Below are 17,372 nucleotides of genomic sequence, written 5' to 3' on the forward strand. Positions count from 1 at the left end.
GGGACATGGTCAAATGTGAGGCACCAGAGTCCATGAGAAAGTCATATCCCACTCTCCACTCAACTGTGGAGAATATTCTGACCATTGGCTAGATCTGGAAAGGGGTTTAAAGTTTACCTCCTGTATTGTCCTTTGCTGGTGCCTTAGTTTGAGCAGGACCCCTGGGCCCAAATCTGCCTATCATAATGTTCTACTTGTAGGTTTCTAGGACCCTCTGGATCCTACTTTGCCATTCTCCTATGCTTCTCTCATCTAGAGTCCCAATAGGATGCCCTCCCCTCTGTCCCAGTTTCCTGGTAAGTGAAGGAAAACATGGAACGCTTTACGAATTTGCATGTCATCCTTGTGCAGGGGCCACGCTAATCTCTGTATCTTTCCAATTTTAGTATATGCGCTGCCGAAGCGAGCACTTTTATTTTATTTTTTTTTTAGGAGCAAATCCTCAAGTGGCTATGACCTGGGACCTTTACAGATTTTATGTTACCTTATTGTGTGCTGACGGTGTTTGAAACCAGAACTCTGTGCATACTAGGGAAGGGATCTTTCTCCGAATGACATCCTCACCCCTGACCCAGAGAGCCAAGTATGAGAGCACGAGAATAGACCACAGTTCCTGGCAGGGACAGAAAGTAGTTCTTACATTAGTCTTTTTTGGTTTAAACCTGAAGCTAACTTCTCAGTTAACATGCAGAAAGTGTTAAAACAACCAACACCATCTTTTTTTTTTTTTTTTTAATCTTTAAACAGCCTACCCAATCATTCTAAACCAAGTCATATTTAAAGATGACAACACACCAGGTGATGGTGGAACATGCCTTTAATCCCAGCACTTGGGAAACAGAGGCAGGTGGATCTCTATGAGTTCGAGGCCACCCTGGTTTACAGAGCAAGTTCCAGGACAACCAGGCCTGTTCCACAGAGAAGCTCTGTCTTGAAAAACTAAAACAAAAACAAACATAAATATGACAACACATTGGGCAAAGTTACAATGTCTTCAGTCTGTCTCTCTCTCTCTCTCTCTCTCTCTCTCTCTCTCTCTCTCTATCTATCTATCTATATGCTAATACTGATTGTTATAAACCTACTTCCAGATCCCAGAGCTTCCTAACAATGGCCTGGACAGGCAACCAGACTCTCATCTCCCACTTTGTCCTCCTGGGCCTCTTCAAGCACTCTCCACTGCATCTCTTCCTCTTCTCCATCATTATGGTCATGTTCCTGGTGGCGCTCTCTGGCAACGGGCTCATGATCGTTCTCATCCTTACAGATTCTCGCCTGCACAGCCCGATGTACTTCTTCCTCAGCTGGCTGTCTCTCATGGACCTCATGCTCATCTCTACCATTGTGCCGCGCATGGCGGCTGACTTTCTCCTGGGCGGTGGCTCCATCTCCTTCACAGGCTGTGGACTCCAGATCCTCTTCTTCCTCACCCTCCTGGGAGACGAGTGCTTCCTGTTGGCCTTCATGGCCTACGACCGCTATGTGGCCATTAGCCACCCGCTGAGGTACTCTGTGATCATGAGCCGCCGCATCTGCTGGCTCATGGTCGCAGGCTCTTGGCTCTTTGGTCTCATAGACGGGCTGATCCAGGCTGTTTTTACACTCCGCTTCCCCTACTGCAGTTCCCAGGAGATCGACCACTTCTTCTGTGAAGTCCCTGCTGTGCTCAAGCTGGCCTGTGCTGACACCTCCCTCTACGAGACGATGATCTACGTCTGCTGTGTCCTTATGCTGCTCTTGCCTTTCTCTGTCATCTCTGCCTCCTACCTCCGGATCCTGGTGGCGGTGCTCCGCATGCGCTCTGCGGAAGGCCGGCAGAAGGCTTTCGCTACCTGTTCCTCCCACATGATTGTGGTCTCCCTCTTCTACGGGGCTGCCATGATCACGTACATGCGGCCACAGGCCTACCACTCCTCCAAGCAGGACAAAGTGGTCTCCGCCTTCTACACCATGATCACCCCCATGCTCAACCCTCTAATTTACAGTCTAAGGAACAAAGAAGTGACTGGGGCCCTGAGGAAACTCCTGGCAAAGTGTCCCTGTGGTGGTAGGGCTCTTGGTTGAAGTGGGTGTCTGAAGATATGACCTGTAGGACATGAGAGCCTAGATCAATCAACCAGGGTTGGACTGGGGGAGACACAAATGCACTCTATTGGAAACACACGCACACATCTACGTTTCCTTCATTCTTGAATATTTTACTGCATATAAAATTATGTATTGAAAATTTCATTTTCCATTTTTATTAACTTTTCTAGTTGTCATAAGAACTTGGTGGTATGTATGTGTGTAGTGTGTATGTATGTATGTGTGTATGTGTGTATGTATGTATGTATTTTAACGGAGAGTCTATATTGTAAGGTTACTTTTGGCTGTTTTTCTCTACACATCTTGTTTTCAGCAACTTGAAAATGGTATGTCTCTAGTGTGGGCTTATTTTTAACCAACAGACTTGAATTTCCTAAGATTGTTGGATCTATGGGTTAGACCATAGCTATAATTTTAAAATTAATGTATAAAAATATCTATCAAATTTGTGGGCTTTTGTTGACTTGATGCTTGCTTTGTCTTTTTTGATGGGGTCTCACTATGTAGCCCATGATAGCCCTCCTGCCTCAGCCTTCTCTGTGCTAGGATTATAGCACTACCAGGCCCAACTTTTCCTTTTTTTTTCTTAGACTCTTTGGACTGATATTCTTTAGACACATATTCAGAACAATTACTTCATGATGTATGAGCTATTGCCTCCAACTTAACAGTTTAAGACTACCAGAATGCCCAAATATGGGTATCAGATGCAAGCTGTACTTTTCTTCATTTGCTTTGGCTCTGTAATTCTTTATTTGGCCCATTTTGCAGTTCAAGAGTCAGCACTCCAACCCACTGGCCAAATCTGGCCCATTGGTTGTTTTTCGATCATTATCCACTAAGCTTCCTTCATGCTGAAACAAGAGTTGGGTAGTTGTGACATCTCTGGGTGCTACATAAATCCTAAAATATGAGCTGACTCATTCTTTACAATAAAAGTTCATCCGCCTCCATCCTAGATTGCTGGCATCTCCCCTCTATTCCACACCATAACCCAGCATTTCAGTCACTGCGTCTCTCAAGCCGAGGGGCATTATGTTCTTAGGGCTCCCATTTCTCTTTCAAATATATTTGAAGATTTCCAAATGTCCATTTAGTCTCATAGTCTTCACATTCATTAAACAACTTATGAGGTTTAAAGTCATGAACTATTTTGAAACCTTTGTGAGCTGTCAGCCTGTCTGGATGAATGGCTTGTCTCTGGAAGGGGTCATGTTTTCTTTGTTGTTGTTGTTGTTTTTTTTTTTTAACGTGGCCTACATTTTCTGATGTTGTTGTGCACTTTGAATAAAAACACATTGAAGATTAAACTAGACAATTTTTGCTCTATCCATTCTGTTTTGAGGGAGAATGCCATTCTTCAAATTCACTGTCAATAACATCAACTTTCAGGTCATTTCTATTTGGTTTAAAATGAGATAATCTGCCCTTCACCACAAACCTTGATTTCTTCTATCTCCACGCCCACTTAGGGTATGTGTTGGTCATAGTAGGATTTGAGCCATAAGGAGCTGGATTTCACCCCGGGTAGCACGTGTTTAGTTCTGTGTGCACCTACAGCAGGGCCCTGACTAAAATGCAATTGAATGAGCTTTTCTTATTTTTTTTTTTTTACATTTTAGTTCTTCTATCAATGAACAAAATATCTTATTTTTAATTTATCAGGAAACAAAGACAAGAAGATTGCAAGTTGGAGAGCAGCCTGAGCTGTGTAGCAAGATCCTTGACCAAAAGCAAAGGTTTTAACCAAGGCTATTTACATCTGGGATTCTTCCAGATCCCAACCAGTTGTACCAGCCCATTAATAGTTTAATTAATCCTGAATTTTGTCTGAGAAGTTGAGAGATAGGGGATACTCTATGGGAGAATTAACCCTTCATATGATGTTAAAAAGGAAAAGCAGTGAAAGAAACGGGAGCGAATCATTCTGTATAGCCAATGCCTATGTGGCCATGAGTGCCACCTCGATCCATCTACGAAGGGATTCAGTTTATGTCTACCTGGTGCTTTCATCTCACGTGTTCATTATGATTACACTGTGATATGTGAGTCAGCGCTTTCACCTTATCTTGTGAGAGGGGACTGATGAACAGCTCAGTGGCGGAGCTCTTGTCTAGCACACAAAAGGCACAGAGTTCAAACCCCAGGTGAGCTAGCGACCAGATGAAACCATCCCAAACAAAACTACAAATGAGGAAATCGTGTTGCAGGTGGATGTTTTCCTGGGTGAGTGTTGTGTGGAAGAGAAAGGACAGGAAGGCAGAATGCCGTGGCCCTGAGTGCCTCTTACACCAAGAACATCACACATTCCACTTGACCTCTGTAATGTCTTTATAAAGTGGTTTAATATCAATTTGACAGGCAAGGGAAACTGAGGCTCAGAGAAAGCAAGCAAGTTCTAAAAGCTTCCTGTTCCTTCTTGTGGCTGAGAAGCACAGGCCAGCTCACAAGGACTTTGTGAACTCATTACTTTTTAAACTTTTAATATTCATGCAGCAAATCTACCTCTCCTATTTCCTCACCTAAAATTCTTCCCTTATGCCTATCAATTTCATGTGCTTTAAAAAAAAATACCATTGAGTCCATTTAATGCTGTCTGTACTTGCACATGTGTGAGACCAACTACTGGAGTGTGGATTGCCTCTCAGGGCTTGTATTCCTGAAGAAAATCTACCCTTCCTTCCTCAGCAGCCACCAACTTCCAGGACCTCCTCAAATACAGGTGGGACTTCACGCTGGGATCTGGGCTGGCTTGATCTTGTGCAAGGTTGCACTTGTGTGTGCAGGAGCACACATGCCATGGTGTGCATGTGAAGGTCAGAGGACAAGGCTGGGGAGGATGTTCTTGCACCACTCTGAGATCTAGCAATTGAATGGGTGTCACTGAGCTTTATCAGCGGGTGCTTTTTACCCACCAGAGAGTCTCAAAGGTCCCCAACTGACAAACTTTATAGGAAAGCAGCAGGGAACCTATCTTCCCTTTTCTTAAGCCAAAGGCTGCTCTCAGCACCCTAGTTCTTCTGCCTCTGAACTTGAAAGCTTCATTACCTCATAGGCAGTTAACTCCTGTACTTGTAGTCTTAGCTCTGTGTGGGGTAGGCATCATGTATGTTAGGCAAACATTGTACCACTGAGTTCAACCCCAGTCCATCAGTCCTTCAGATAAAACCAGATGATACACTTTAAAAGAATGACTTGGGGTGGTACTCATCTGTTATCCCAGCTACTCAGGAGGCTGAGGTGGGAGAATCACAAGGCTCAGGCCTATCTGGTCTAGAGTACAATCCAGGCTAGGCTGAATAGCTTAGATAGTTTCTCAAGATGTAGAAATGGTACTAAAAATGGAGCTCAGTGGTATAACCCTTGTCTAGCATACAAAAAGGGGAGGTGTTCTAGGTTTAATCCCAAGTACTGTATCAAAGAAGAAGAAGGAAAAAAAAATAAAAAGATAAATTGTGAGCCTCTCTCCTGGCATTACAATGGCCTCTTTCCCTTGTAATGCCATCTTTTGCCAGTGGGCATAACTTATTCCGGGACTGATTTTTCTCCCCAGTGGGATCTTAATTGACCACCTTCAGTTCTCCTTCTGTGTCTGTCCTCCATCTGCTTCTTCGCCTTCAGTCCTGAGTTTGAAGACAGATGTCACACCCACCAGGACAGCACTCTACTCCTGAGCTACAGTGCTAATTCCCTATCCCTTGGAGACAGACTTCACATTAGCTTCAAAAGTCTGTTGTTCTGTTTAACATTTTTAGTTTCAAATAAAACTGTTTAGGCTCAGGGAACTATGTGGAATAGAAGGTAGGGAGATTGTAGGATTCACAGCGATGGATGACGTCAAGGAAACAGTGTCCTCTAGACACAACGAGACTGACACATATATAAACTTAGCTCCACAAAGAACTGTACCATTTTTGTTTCCAAGTAAAAGCTTCAAGAAGGGGGGAGAACATGTTTGCCTCCTGTGCCTTTTAATATTTTAATTTATTGCGTGTGGGGTGGAGTATGTTATATGTGTGCAGGTACCTGTGGAGAAGAGGGTGTCAGATACCATGGAACCATACAACAAAGAAGCTGGGGACCGAACAGAAACTGGCAGCATGCATAGGCCAGCACCGCTTCAAGCCAGATGACATCCCAGCACTGAGATGGGGAGTAGACACAAGCTCCCATCCCTAACTCCAATTTATAACTGCTTGCAAAGGCACAAACAGAGCGCCCCAGGGTGGTATGGCTGGTGAGGATAGTTAAAGGGTTCAAGCACAGCTGCTGAGACCTAGAGGCCTGAGTAAATGGAGAACTCCATCCTGGACTTCTTGTCAGAGTCAACAGAAAGATGTTCCGTCAGCAGAGAGCTGACCTCCTATCCAGAGGCCCTACTAAATTCCTAAAAATCAAAAGCGCTGGAAACCCATGCACTGTTCGGCATGCACGGTGGTGGCAGGGGGAGAAAAACTACACATTTAATGCCAGAGTAACTATGCATGAGCATGAGGGACTAGTTAAATAGGCTCCATCACACTTGTCCCATAACTTAGGGACCATCTAGGGTAGAAGTTCATTCAACGTGGGCAGCCTATTCTCATCTGAACAGGGACTAAGGCAAGAAGGCGGACACACTCAGCAATTCTGTTAAGCTCACACTACACTTTAAACATATAGCTACATATACTCCCCAGCTTGCAAATTTGGTCTGAGACAAGGCCAATGACCCCCCTGTCAATGGTGTAGTACCCACAGGCATAGTTATTGGCAACATCTGCTGTGCCTGTGGTGAGATGCTCTGGGTGGAAGAGAGACCGGTAGGCACCAATGTGAATTTCATCTAGAAAATAGAAAGAAATGAGGCACTCATCACTAATCCCCTACACAAATCTGCTTGTCTTACGTACTGGAAGGGAGATACTTGACCTGGGCATGTGAACAGTGAAGGAGACCTTAGGCCAGACTCTTATAAGCTCACCAATGACTGTGTATTCCAGGTCTATAAATACTGCCCTGGGCATGCACCTGCCAGAGCTAGAGCTCATCTTACTGAAGGGGGTGCTGAAGGAATCCTTTCCTCCCACATCACACAGCTTTACCACTTAGTATCTGGCCTTCAGGCTGGATGCTGTGTTTCTAAGGCAGTAGCACTCCCAGCAGGCATTGCCCATCTGGACTCCCGCCTGGCCAATGTGGATGGAGATGTACTCAAGCTGTGAACAAGGCCAACAGCTTAAGATCTCAACTCACCTATGAGCCACATGTGAAAACAAGACATGTATGGAAACTTAATGGTACATATTTTCAGCAGGCTCAATCAATAAAGTACTTGCCATGAAAGCATGAGAATACAGTTCTAACCCCCCACCACCACCACCAAACCTCCATATAGCCAGCCGTGATGGCACATTTGTAATCTCAGCACTGGGGAGATACAGACAGGAAGATTTCTGAAGTTTATTGACTACCCAATGAAACTGGTGAGCATCAGGTGAGTGAGAGATCCTATCTCCAAAAACAAAATGAAACCACCAGAACAAAACAACACACTAAGATGGCTAGCACCCAAGAAATGATCTCCAACGTTGACCTCTGGCTTCCTTATACATATGCATGCATGAAGCCTGTACAGCTTATGGCAAAGCCTTGTGCTCAGCTCCTAGCACTTGAAATAAAAATTTGAAACATGTCAGTTTTATGTGGGTAAATTATGTTTCTTTCAGGCTCATTCTTAAGTGTGCATGGCCTCCTTTCCAACCTAGAAGAATCTGTTCACGGCTTTGGCCCTCAGATTTCTGCACAGTTCTCAGAAAAGGAAGAATGTGGCCAGAGCAGTGCTGAGTACATGTCGAGCTGAAAGGACAAGAGGCAAAGCTCATAGAGCAGAATGAAAGATCAGTTATAGGAGCATATAGCCTGGCTTGGCAGAGGCTGTGGTTAGCTGCCCTCTTCTGGGCACAAGCATGTCCTTAGCCCAACACCTCCACACCCATCCTGAAGCAGCAGCAGGGGCCAAGATCCAGCCTGAGGTCCTTCCTTTGTTTTTAAATCCTCTATTTTCATCACCAGTTTCCATGGGGATTCCTAACATAGGACAAAACAGATGGACTCTCTAGGCTCCTAGGGAACTTAATTATCCAGAAACACTAGGGCTGGTCAAGAGGTTTCCCCCCCATGTGCTTCTTATATCTTTTGTTAAAAGAAAAGAAATAAAGATGGTCCCATGAGGAAAGTGCTTGCTCAAGAATGAGGAATTGCATTTGTATTCCTAGCACCACATAAAAAAGAAAAGCCAGGCATGGTAGTAAATGTAACGTGATGGCGAAAAAAATCATAGCATGGACCTCCAACCTCCACACACAGGATGACCCACATGCACACTGTGGTGGTTTGAATAGGTATGACCCCCATAGACTCATGTATTTGAATGCTTAACCATAGAGACTGGCACTATTAGGAGGTGTGGCCTTGTTAGAGTAGGTGTGGCCTTGCTGGAGGAAGTATGTCACTGTTGGGGCGGGCTTTGAGTTCTCCTATGCTCAGGCTTTGCCCAGTATAGTACATAGTCTCCTTCTCCTGCCAGTAGAACAAGATGTAGAACTCTTGCCTCCTCCAGCACCATGTCTGCTTGCACGCTGCCATGTTTCCCACCATGACGATAAGAGACTAAGTCTCTGAAACTGCAAGCTAGTCCCAATTAACTACTGCCCTTTGTAAGAGTTGCTGTGGTCATGATGTCTCTTCATAGCAATGAAACCCAAACTAAGACAGAAATTGGTATCAGGAATGGGGTACTGCTGTGATAGGCCTGACCATGCTTTTGTTTGGAGGAATGTGGATTTGAAACTTTGAATTAGGAAAGCAGTGAAATGCTTTAGGTTGTGCTTAATGGGCCATACTAGTAGAAGCATGGAAGACAGTAGTGCTGAGGGTGCTTTGAACTGTTGGGACCTGGCTCAAGAAGTTTCAGAGGAGACAAACCTTAGTTTGTGGCTCTGAGATCATTCTTGTGATATTTTGGTGAAGAATGTGGTTTCTTTTTTCTCTTGTTTGAAGAGGCTGCCTAAGACTAAGGTGAGGAGATTTAGATTAATTGCATTGGCAAAGGAAATCTCAAAACAACCTAGTATAGACTCTGTCCTGTGATTCACTCTTATGTAGAGTGTTTTGATGAAACAGAGAAAAATGATCAAGGAGAAACAACATATATGTTTCAAGAATTAAAGAGGCACCAGGAAATGGAATGGGACTAAATCCTGTGTTCAAGGAGATAAACAGGTTAAGGATATTAACTGGAATTAAAGGGGGTGGTGATGTCAGGGCAAGATCCACTCAGCTAAGCTTCCATCTTCTGAAAAGGAATTAAAGAAAAAATTAGGTGGTACTTGTCTTTAATCCAGGGACTCAGGAGACATAGGCCTTCAGATCTCTGCATTCAAGGGCAGCCTGGTCTATAGAACAAGTTCCAGAACCGCCAAGCTTAGGCACTGAAGGAAGCCATGGGAAACAGAAATTTGGTGAATATGTAATTGAACACGAGGCCATCTTACAGCCCCAGCAAGCAGCAAGACTTTCCGCTTTGGCCACGTGGTTCTGGCTTTAGATCAAGGATAGAAGAAAGGGGTTATGGAATCTCCCTTGGCAGCTAAGGAAAGTCGACGAGGCCAGGCATGTGCCAGGGGATGTCCCTGCATAAAGGCCCAGAGGGGCCACTGTGTGATGCTGTGAAGGTGAAGCCTGTATTGCCTTGGAGACTCCAAAAGGTTAGAGATGCCAGAGCCATGGGCAGCTTGGCATGAAGAACTCCAACAGGGCATGGAACCAGCCCAAGGGAGAGAAGTGTGTTTCGGTCAACAAAGCTGAAAGAAGTTGGAGCTCTGAAGAGTGCTTCGACATCAGACATGGAGATGCAGAGGTTGGGATCTGCCCAGCTGGTTTTCAGTCTTGCTCTGATCCAGTATTTCCTCACAGTGTTCCCTTTCCCTATGTTTTGGAATGGGTGATACATATTCTGTGCCATTATATGTTGGAAGTATGCGATTTGTTATTTTATTTTACTTTATTTTGATATTATAGGGAATTACAGCAAAGAGAGCGTGTGAATCTCAGAAGAGACTTTGAACTTTGGACTGTGATAGACTATGGGGACTTTTGGAGTTGGACTAAACACACTTTGCATTTGTAGCTGCAAGCTTATGGTCACCAGGGAGTGGAATGTGGTGGTTTGAATAGGTATTGCACCCATAAGCTCATGTGTTTGAATGCTTGGCTATAAGGAGTGGCACTATTAGGAGGTGTGGCCTTGTTGGAGGAGGTGTGGCCTTGTTGGAGGAGGTGTGGCCTTGTTGGAGGAGGTATGTCACTGCGGGGGCAGGCTTTGAGGTCTTGTGTATACTCAAGCTGCCATGAAGATAGTGAACGAAGCCTCTCAAATTGTAAGCCACTCCCAATTAAACATTGTCCTTTATAAGAGTTGCTGTGGTCATCATATTTCTTTACCCAAAACAAATAAAAACCAGAAACCCTAATTAAGACACATACATATGAACACACACACAAACACACACACACACACACACACACACACACACACGAGAGGGGGGCAGACAGACAGACAGAAGGACAGAGAACACAGCAGGCTGAGAGTATCAGGAGCTATGCCAGAGTTGTTTCTGCCATCATGGGTTGGAGGGTAACAATGTGTACACTCTTACCTTCTGCTTCTTTCTACTTCAACCCTGCCCAGAAGAAGAGAGGAGGAGGTTGTTTGCATGCTCATCTGGTTATAGAACGAGCAAAGGGAAGCTGGGGAAAATGGCATGGACAGAGAGAAAGTCTTTTGGGTGTTAAGGTGACAAACTCAGCAGCTTAGCACCAAGAACTCCACATAGGCAGAGAAGAAGCTAACACTCCACTGTCCCACTGGAAGCCAACACTTACCTTCCCTCCAGGAGTTCGAGACACCCATTGATATTTAGCTGGGCCTCAGCAGTTCTCTACTGGACTTTAGCTACTCTCACAGCCTTGCTTCAGCTTTGGCTCTAGATTCATAGGAACCTTGTGTCTCTCCAACTCCACTGCTGCTTCCCCAGAGGTGGCCCACTCACTCACCATGGTGTCTTCAGGTTGGAAGATGGTAGGTTAGAAGCATTCACTAGTCCGTGTTTTTTCCCCAAGAGAAGCTAAGTAATGAAGTAAAGCTAAACCAAGACTTGGGTACCCAGGAGACTTCAATAGTACTTGAGGATGAGCAGGTACAGCACCCAGGCCTGCTGGGTGCAGGGCTCAGCGTCCCAAAGGAGGAGCCTCGGCAGCCTGTGGGGCTTGGGATGGTGGCATCTGTAGGCTTCCCACCAAGTTTCAAAGAACAACACTACTGAGAGACCACAGCAGTGTGTGGGACCCAGAGAGCCGGATTGCCATAATGTGGATGATCTCGCTGACTTGAGAGATGCCCTGTCCTTTGGCATAAGACATGAGGTTTAATGAATAACCCTGGGGCCTTTTTAAAAAAATGAGGTTTAAGAGCTTGGAGAGATGGTTCAGTCATTAAATGTTGAAGACTCACAAACGAAAATGTCAAAAATGAGGTTTAAAGTTTTCAGGTGTTGACAGAATGGAAGAAGTGAAGAGGAATTTGAGGAGGGAGGAAGTGTCTCACCCTGAAGGCTATTAGGAGAAAGGGCGGAGTGAGTCACTTAAGGAGATGGGAGTTTCAGGACCAGCATGTACCTTACTGCTCTAGCAGCAGCTGTGTAGTGACTGGAGACAGATTGTTTGAAGTAGCTGATCCATAAATGAGCTTGAACAAGAGGAAGCAATATGTTGGTCTATTCATTTTCTTATGAAAGGAACTTTTCATACATGAAATCATAAGGCTACCTGTGACGTACTAGGCAGGATTATTTATACGGAAGAAATATAACTAAGACAAAGACATGGATAAAAAATGAAATCCAAGTCATTTCATTATGCACAGATCTCAGACACAGATTGAGAAATATGGTTCAGGCTGCTCAATAGTCTCGTGTGAATTTTAGGAAGGCAAAGTAAGGCCTGTGTAGATTCCTGTGTAGGTGATCTGCAGTCTGCTATAACTAGACTCTAGACTGGATCAGCAGATGAAAATCAGGCCCTTTAAGCTTTTCCTATTTTTAATTCCCTTTAACCTTTTCCTCTCTGTCCCAATTCGCTTCCTGTGGCAGCACTGGAATAAGAGAAAGACAGAAATAAACAAAACAACAGCGAAAACTCACAGTTTCTCTTCACTTGTTCCATTATTCAGATTGGGCCAACCACTCACATGTTGTCTCAGACAACTGACAAAGTCACACAAGTAATACACCCTGTGAAGGAGCAGGAGTGTGGGTGTATGTGCACATGTGTGCACATGTTTTAACTGCGTGAGTCTGTCATGCAGACAAGGGCGATCTTGCTTATTTCTGAGGAGTGTGTTTTGTAGTCTTGTTAGAAGGTATTTTTGACCTGAATTAGCTCATTTTTTCCAACCAAGAGTAGAGATGGCAAGAACATATTTGATTATTTTTCTCACATACCTACCCCCAACTCCAGTTACTCTTAATATAGCTTAAAATAGTTAACTGGGGGTAATTAGCTTGCCTGAACTGAAGCAATAGGTGTCGGGGAAGTGCTAACCTGTGGTGTCTGTTCTCAGTAAATGCTTTCTGCTGGGCTCTGCAGCTCCTCAGAGCTCACCACAGGGACTTGTTGTATAGTCCAGGATGCCCTTAAACTCAGAGACCCACTTGCTTCTGCTTCTAAAGTACTGGGATTGGGGCTGGAGAGATGGCTCAGAGGTTAAGAGCACTGGCTGCTCTTCCAAAGGTCCTGAGTTCAATTCCCAGCAACCATATGGTGGCTCACAGCCATCTATAATGAGATCTGGTGCCCTCTTCTGGTGTGCAACTGTACATGTAGGCAGAACACTGTATACATAATAAATAAATCTTAAAAAAAAAAATAAAGTACTGGGATTAAAGGCCTGCATCACCATGCCCAGAAATCCCTCCATCCTTGCCGCCATGTTTGAAGCCTCAACTGCCAATCAAATCTCAAGTCTCCTTGCCTCCCTATCTCCCTTGCTGTAGCAACTCTGGGTGAACAGCCTTTGGTTTTCTTTGATTGGTCTTTATGTATCTATGCAGTGCTTGATGATTCTTTGTGTAGTGAGTGGTATATAAAAGTATATATGTATATAAAAGTATGGGGTGTGGACTGAAGACAAGGGTCACAGAATTCCATGACCTAGTCATCCATTAATGAAAGACCCAGAGTGCAGGAAGGCAGGCATTTTTTTTTTCACTCAGTGGTTACCCTGGGACAAAGTAAAGATGGCTCTCAGGGAAGAATAGGCAGTATGTCAGGCAATATCCCACGGGTATCTGCTTCTCTGACTTAATGGGAGTCTAGGGTATATTTCAAAGTTAGGGCTATGGGGAGTGAACTTTGTCCTGGATCCAATTCATTATTTTGGTTTCTGTTTTGGCATGGAGTGCTTGTCTATTCCCTGGTCTCATTAATAGGTGGGCCTGGCATCCCAAGGTATTTGCCTTGTATGAACCAGGGACATGAGCTCATTATCAGTTTTGAAAGAGACAGAAGACACCTTCAGTGGTTAGTTCTACACATCTGTATCTGGAGCTTTGGCGTTGGGTCTAAAAGAGCATGTAAATACCCCTCCCAGGACCAACAATTGCTCCCACACTACACCAAAGGCTGGATTGGAAGAGTGAAGTGGAAGGTGAACTGTGGGGAGCTAAATGGGGGTGGTAGGTACTGTCGAGGTGAGGCAGGGTCTGAGACACGAGGTGTTCAGGAACTGCAAAGAGCTGTTCTGACTTTAGGCTTTTATATCAGGGTCTCAGGGAAAGTTGGACTAAACATAGAGACACCTGGGTGCTTTGGCTGACAAAGGTACTGGAAAGCAGAGGACGGTACTCAATTTCTATGATGAAATTGTTGTCTCTGTCTATCTACTGTTAGGCTCCGGGCTGAGTTCCAAGGTCAGCACATAGACTCATTGAGTACTAAGCACAAGAGCACCCATTGTGCTCTGAATCTCTCAGTGTATTGGCCTGAGTGGATCTTGACCTCCAGGCTATGCTCTGGCTCTCTTTATGGGCACATATCTGCAGCTTGCTGCGTCTTAGATCTCTCCTTGTCTATTTCCACAATCTTTTGACTCTACCCAGCCTTTCTGCTACCATCCAAATGAGAATAGCAAACGGTCCAAGATGGCCTCAAACCAATGTTTAGTAAAATAGTAAAAACTATTCACTTCACCTGTAGCTCATCTGGGGAGGTGGAAAGCAGAAAGTGGCAGAGCCCCGTCCCGATCCAGCAAATAAGAATGCCAGGAGGATAGGCCAACAAATTTGCTCTTTAGTTTGTTTTCGGTTTTGTTTTATTTGTTTTCAGAGACAAGGACTCCTACCTGTAGCCCAGGCTACCCTGGAACATTGAGTTCCTCCTGTCTCAGGATCCTGAAAGCCAAGCTTCCAGGTGTGAGCCACCACACCTGGCAGGTTTTGCTCTTTTAAGGCGTGTTCCCAAGTGTCCAGAGACACAGCATGGCTAAGAACTGCAAATGTCTTCCTCCCTCACAGGTGCAGAGCTGCCTGTGGTTGCAAAAGAAGACTTTTATTGTTCCTCTGAATAAAGCCCAGTTAGCCAGCAGATGGCTGTCCAACCACCAAATGAAACTGTCCTGAAGTTACTCCCTCTGCTCACAAAAATACCCATTTCAAGTCTTTTTCAGTGTTCTTGGCCTTGCTTTGATCTTTTAAATTTATATTAAGGATTCGCCCCCTCTTCCTCTTCCCTCCTGCCTCTGCTCTGGATCTCTCTAGTTATCTGAGAGTGGCTTGCTCTTTAGTCCAGACCGGCTTCAAACTTGTGATCCTCCTGCCTCCAAGCAGTGGAATTATAGGCATGTGCTACCACAGCTGGTTTGTTTTAGTTGACAAATAATGTTTTCACATAATCTGTGGGCTCTATACAATGTTGTAATGTGTACATTACAGAATGCTTAAATCAAGCCAGTGAATATACGCATTACCTCATGTCCTTGTTTCTTTGTGAGAATGTGTAAACATTGCCACCTTTAGCAGCTGTGAAACAGAAGCCTTATCTTGAACTATGCTCATCGTGCTGTGGTAGTAGATAAGATAACCCATTTTCTCCTCTGCACTCAACTTTGTGCCATTTGACTTGCATGCCCCAGGGAATGTTCTGGATTCCAACAGATGCTGCTACAATTCATCTGATAGATGCCATAGTGTGCACCTCCTCATCCACCATTTTGGAAGTGAGCCCTGGCCCAATTCTTTCTTTGTAAACTGGGTGAATGTGACAGAATAGCCACTGGTTCTAAGCAGCGTAGTCTACCCAGATTAAGCACTAAATAAGGCCAGTTATATTTGATCATGACACACACAGGTGTGTCCCCAGTTTTCTAAAGTTCTAGCATCAGGATAAGATAGTGGCTGGGTGACATCCAGAGAAGCATATCTGAGATTTTGGGGCTCCCATGATGTTGGCATCAACATTTATCTTTGTTCAGAGCCTGTCTCTTTTGAAAAACAAAAACAAAAACCTCTCCCCACCCAGAAAAAAAAAACTCTCAACAAACAGAGGAGAAAGACAATACCTTTTATTACTGAATAAGCCTTAAGCCAGATGTGATGAACCTCACGGAGAGTGTGCCATGAACAGAAAGAAGGGAAACTCAACCAGATATCCCACATCCTCCAGGGGTGGACTTGACTGGTACACCAGGGGAATAAAAAAAGACAGACACACAGACATACGGGAAAGCTCTCTGATGGAGAAGCTGCAGTACCCTGAGATCTCCTTGTGTTTATTTTAAAGAGTTAGATAGTCAAGCAAGGTTATTGTATAAGCTGAACAAAGAGCTGGGTATAGGAGATACAGGTAAACAAGGAGCCTGGCTATCACACAGCTTACCAAAGAGGCAGGCATACCCATCTTGGTACTCACAGTCTCTGTAGGGGAGTGGTCTTCAGGCTATGAGCATCCAAGGGGCAGGACGCTATGGTGAGCCTTTTCTGTGCACACTGTTAATATTTGCACTCAGGTTATAAGGGAAGGTCTGGCCATTTCCCTGAGTCTAGCCCAGGGAAGATTTGCTATTTTCCATGAGTCTAAGGCACTGGGGTCCTTGATGTGTCCATGCCCATGTCAACAACACAAATTTACAAAGGATGTTACTCTCTCCTTATAAAGGGACATGCATTACTACACAGGTTCTTTCTGGTAAATGGACACTGGTCCTCAAAGGGAAGGGTTTGACTGTACCTTGTCATGCATAATTTATCCTAAATTTGTTTGCTGATTGAAGCAGCAATCTGCTAAATAATTGGCTTTGTGTAAAGGAAAAATAAACTTCTTATATCTTCCTGAAAGGAAGCAATTTTGTATTTCTGAAGGAGGTACCAGGCTCCAGTTAGGTTCCTACTCTACCCTAGAGGCTGAGATAAGGACACAGTCTCCACTTCTGTCTTCTTCTCCCTCCTCTTTCTTCCTTCCCCCTCACTCCTCCCCATCTTTCCCAAGGAATGCATTTAACCCAGGGCCGAAACCATGCTGGGCAAAGGTTCTAACATTAAGATACAACCCCAACCCCTTTTTTTCTCCTTCCTTCCTTCCTTCCTTCCTTCCTATCTCTCCCTTTATTCCTTCCTTCCTTCCTTTCTAGCTCTCCATTTATTTCTCTTTTTCATTCTTTCTCCCTTCCTCTTTCTTTTTTTCGGTCTCTCTGTCTTTCTTTCTTCAAACTATGTCTCGCTATGTCGCCCTGGCTTTCCTAGATCTCACTATGTAGACCAGGCTGTTCTCAAACTCATAGAGATAGGTCTGCCTCTGCCTCCTGAGTGCTGGGATTAAAAGCCTGTGCCACTACCCTATTTATTGATAACTGCATTTCAAAGAGAGCTAAATCTTAGGTCTTGAAATAGATATCTCTGAGCCAGAAACATTATTAAAGCAAGAGCCTCACTAAGATTTTGAGAGACTTTAAAAGAACAGGGCATAGTGGCACACACAGAGGGGTGGAAGGTAGGAGGATCAAGAGTTCAGGGCCACCCTTGGATACATAATGAGTTCAAGGTCAACCTGGGCTAGAGATTCTGTTTCAACAACAACAACAACAACAGCAACATTTTTAAAAAGACTGACATACATCTGACCTAGAAGAAACTTACTTAGTTTTCTAACATAGGTAAGACAAGGGGTCCTCTCTCACACACACACTGCCTTTT

At 44.5% G+C, this 17,372-nt stretch overlaps 1 protein-coding gene and 1 non-coding gene across 2 annotated transcripts; one reads left to right on the forward strand and one right to left on the reverse strand.

The window, feature by feature from the left end:
* Positions 1-306: 306 nt before the first annotated feature.
* LOC127208895 (U6 spliceosomal RNA) lies at positions 307-410 on the reverse strand. Its single transcript, XR_007833155.1, has one exon. It is a non-coding gene; the product is annotated as a U6 spliceosomal RNA (small nuclear RNA).
* A 700-nt stretch (positions 411-1,110) lies between these two features.
* LOC127208744 (olfactory receptor 56-like) lies at positions 1,111-2,064 on the forward strand. The gene has a single exon (XM_051168307.1). It carries the CDS (start codon positions 1,111-1,113, stop codon positions 2,062-2,064), a length of 954 nt encoding a protein of 317 aa, XP_051024264.1.
* Positions 2,065-17,372: the final 15,308 nt, after the last annotated feature.

Source organism: Acomys russatus, chromosome 25 (genome assembly GCF_903995435.1).
Source record: "Acomys russatus chromosome 25, mAcoRus1.1, whole genome shotgun sequence".
Classification (NCBI taxonomy): Eukaryota; Metazoa; Chordata; class Mammalia; order Rodentia; family Muridae; genus Acomys; species Acomys russatus.

Excerpts from the sequence above, each read along its gene's own strand:
- LOC127208744 (XM_051168307.1), top strand. The coding sequence starts at position 1,111 with ATGGCCTGGACAGGCAACCAGACTCTCATCTCCCACTTTGTCCTCCTG.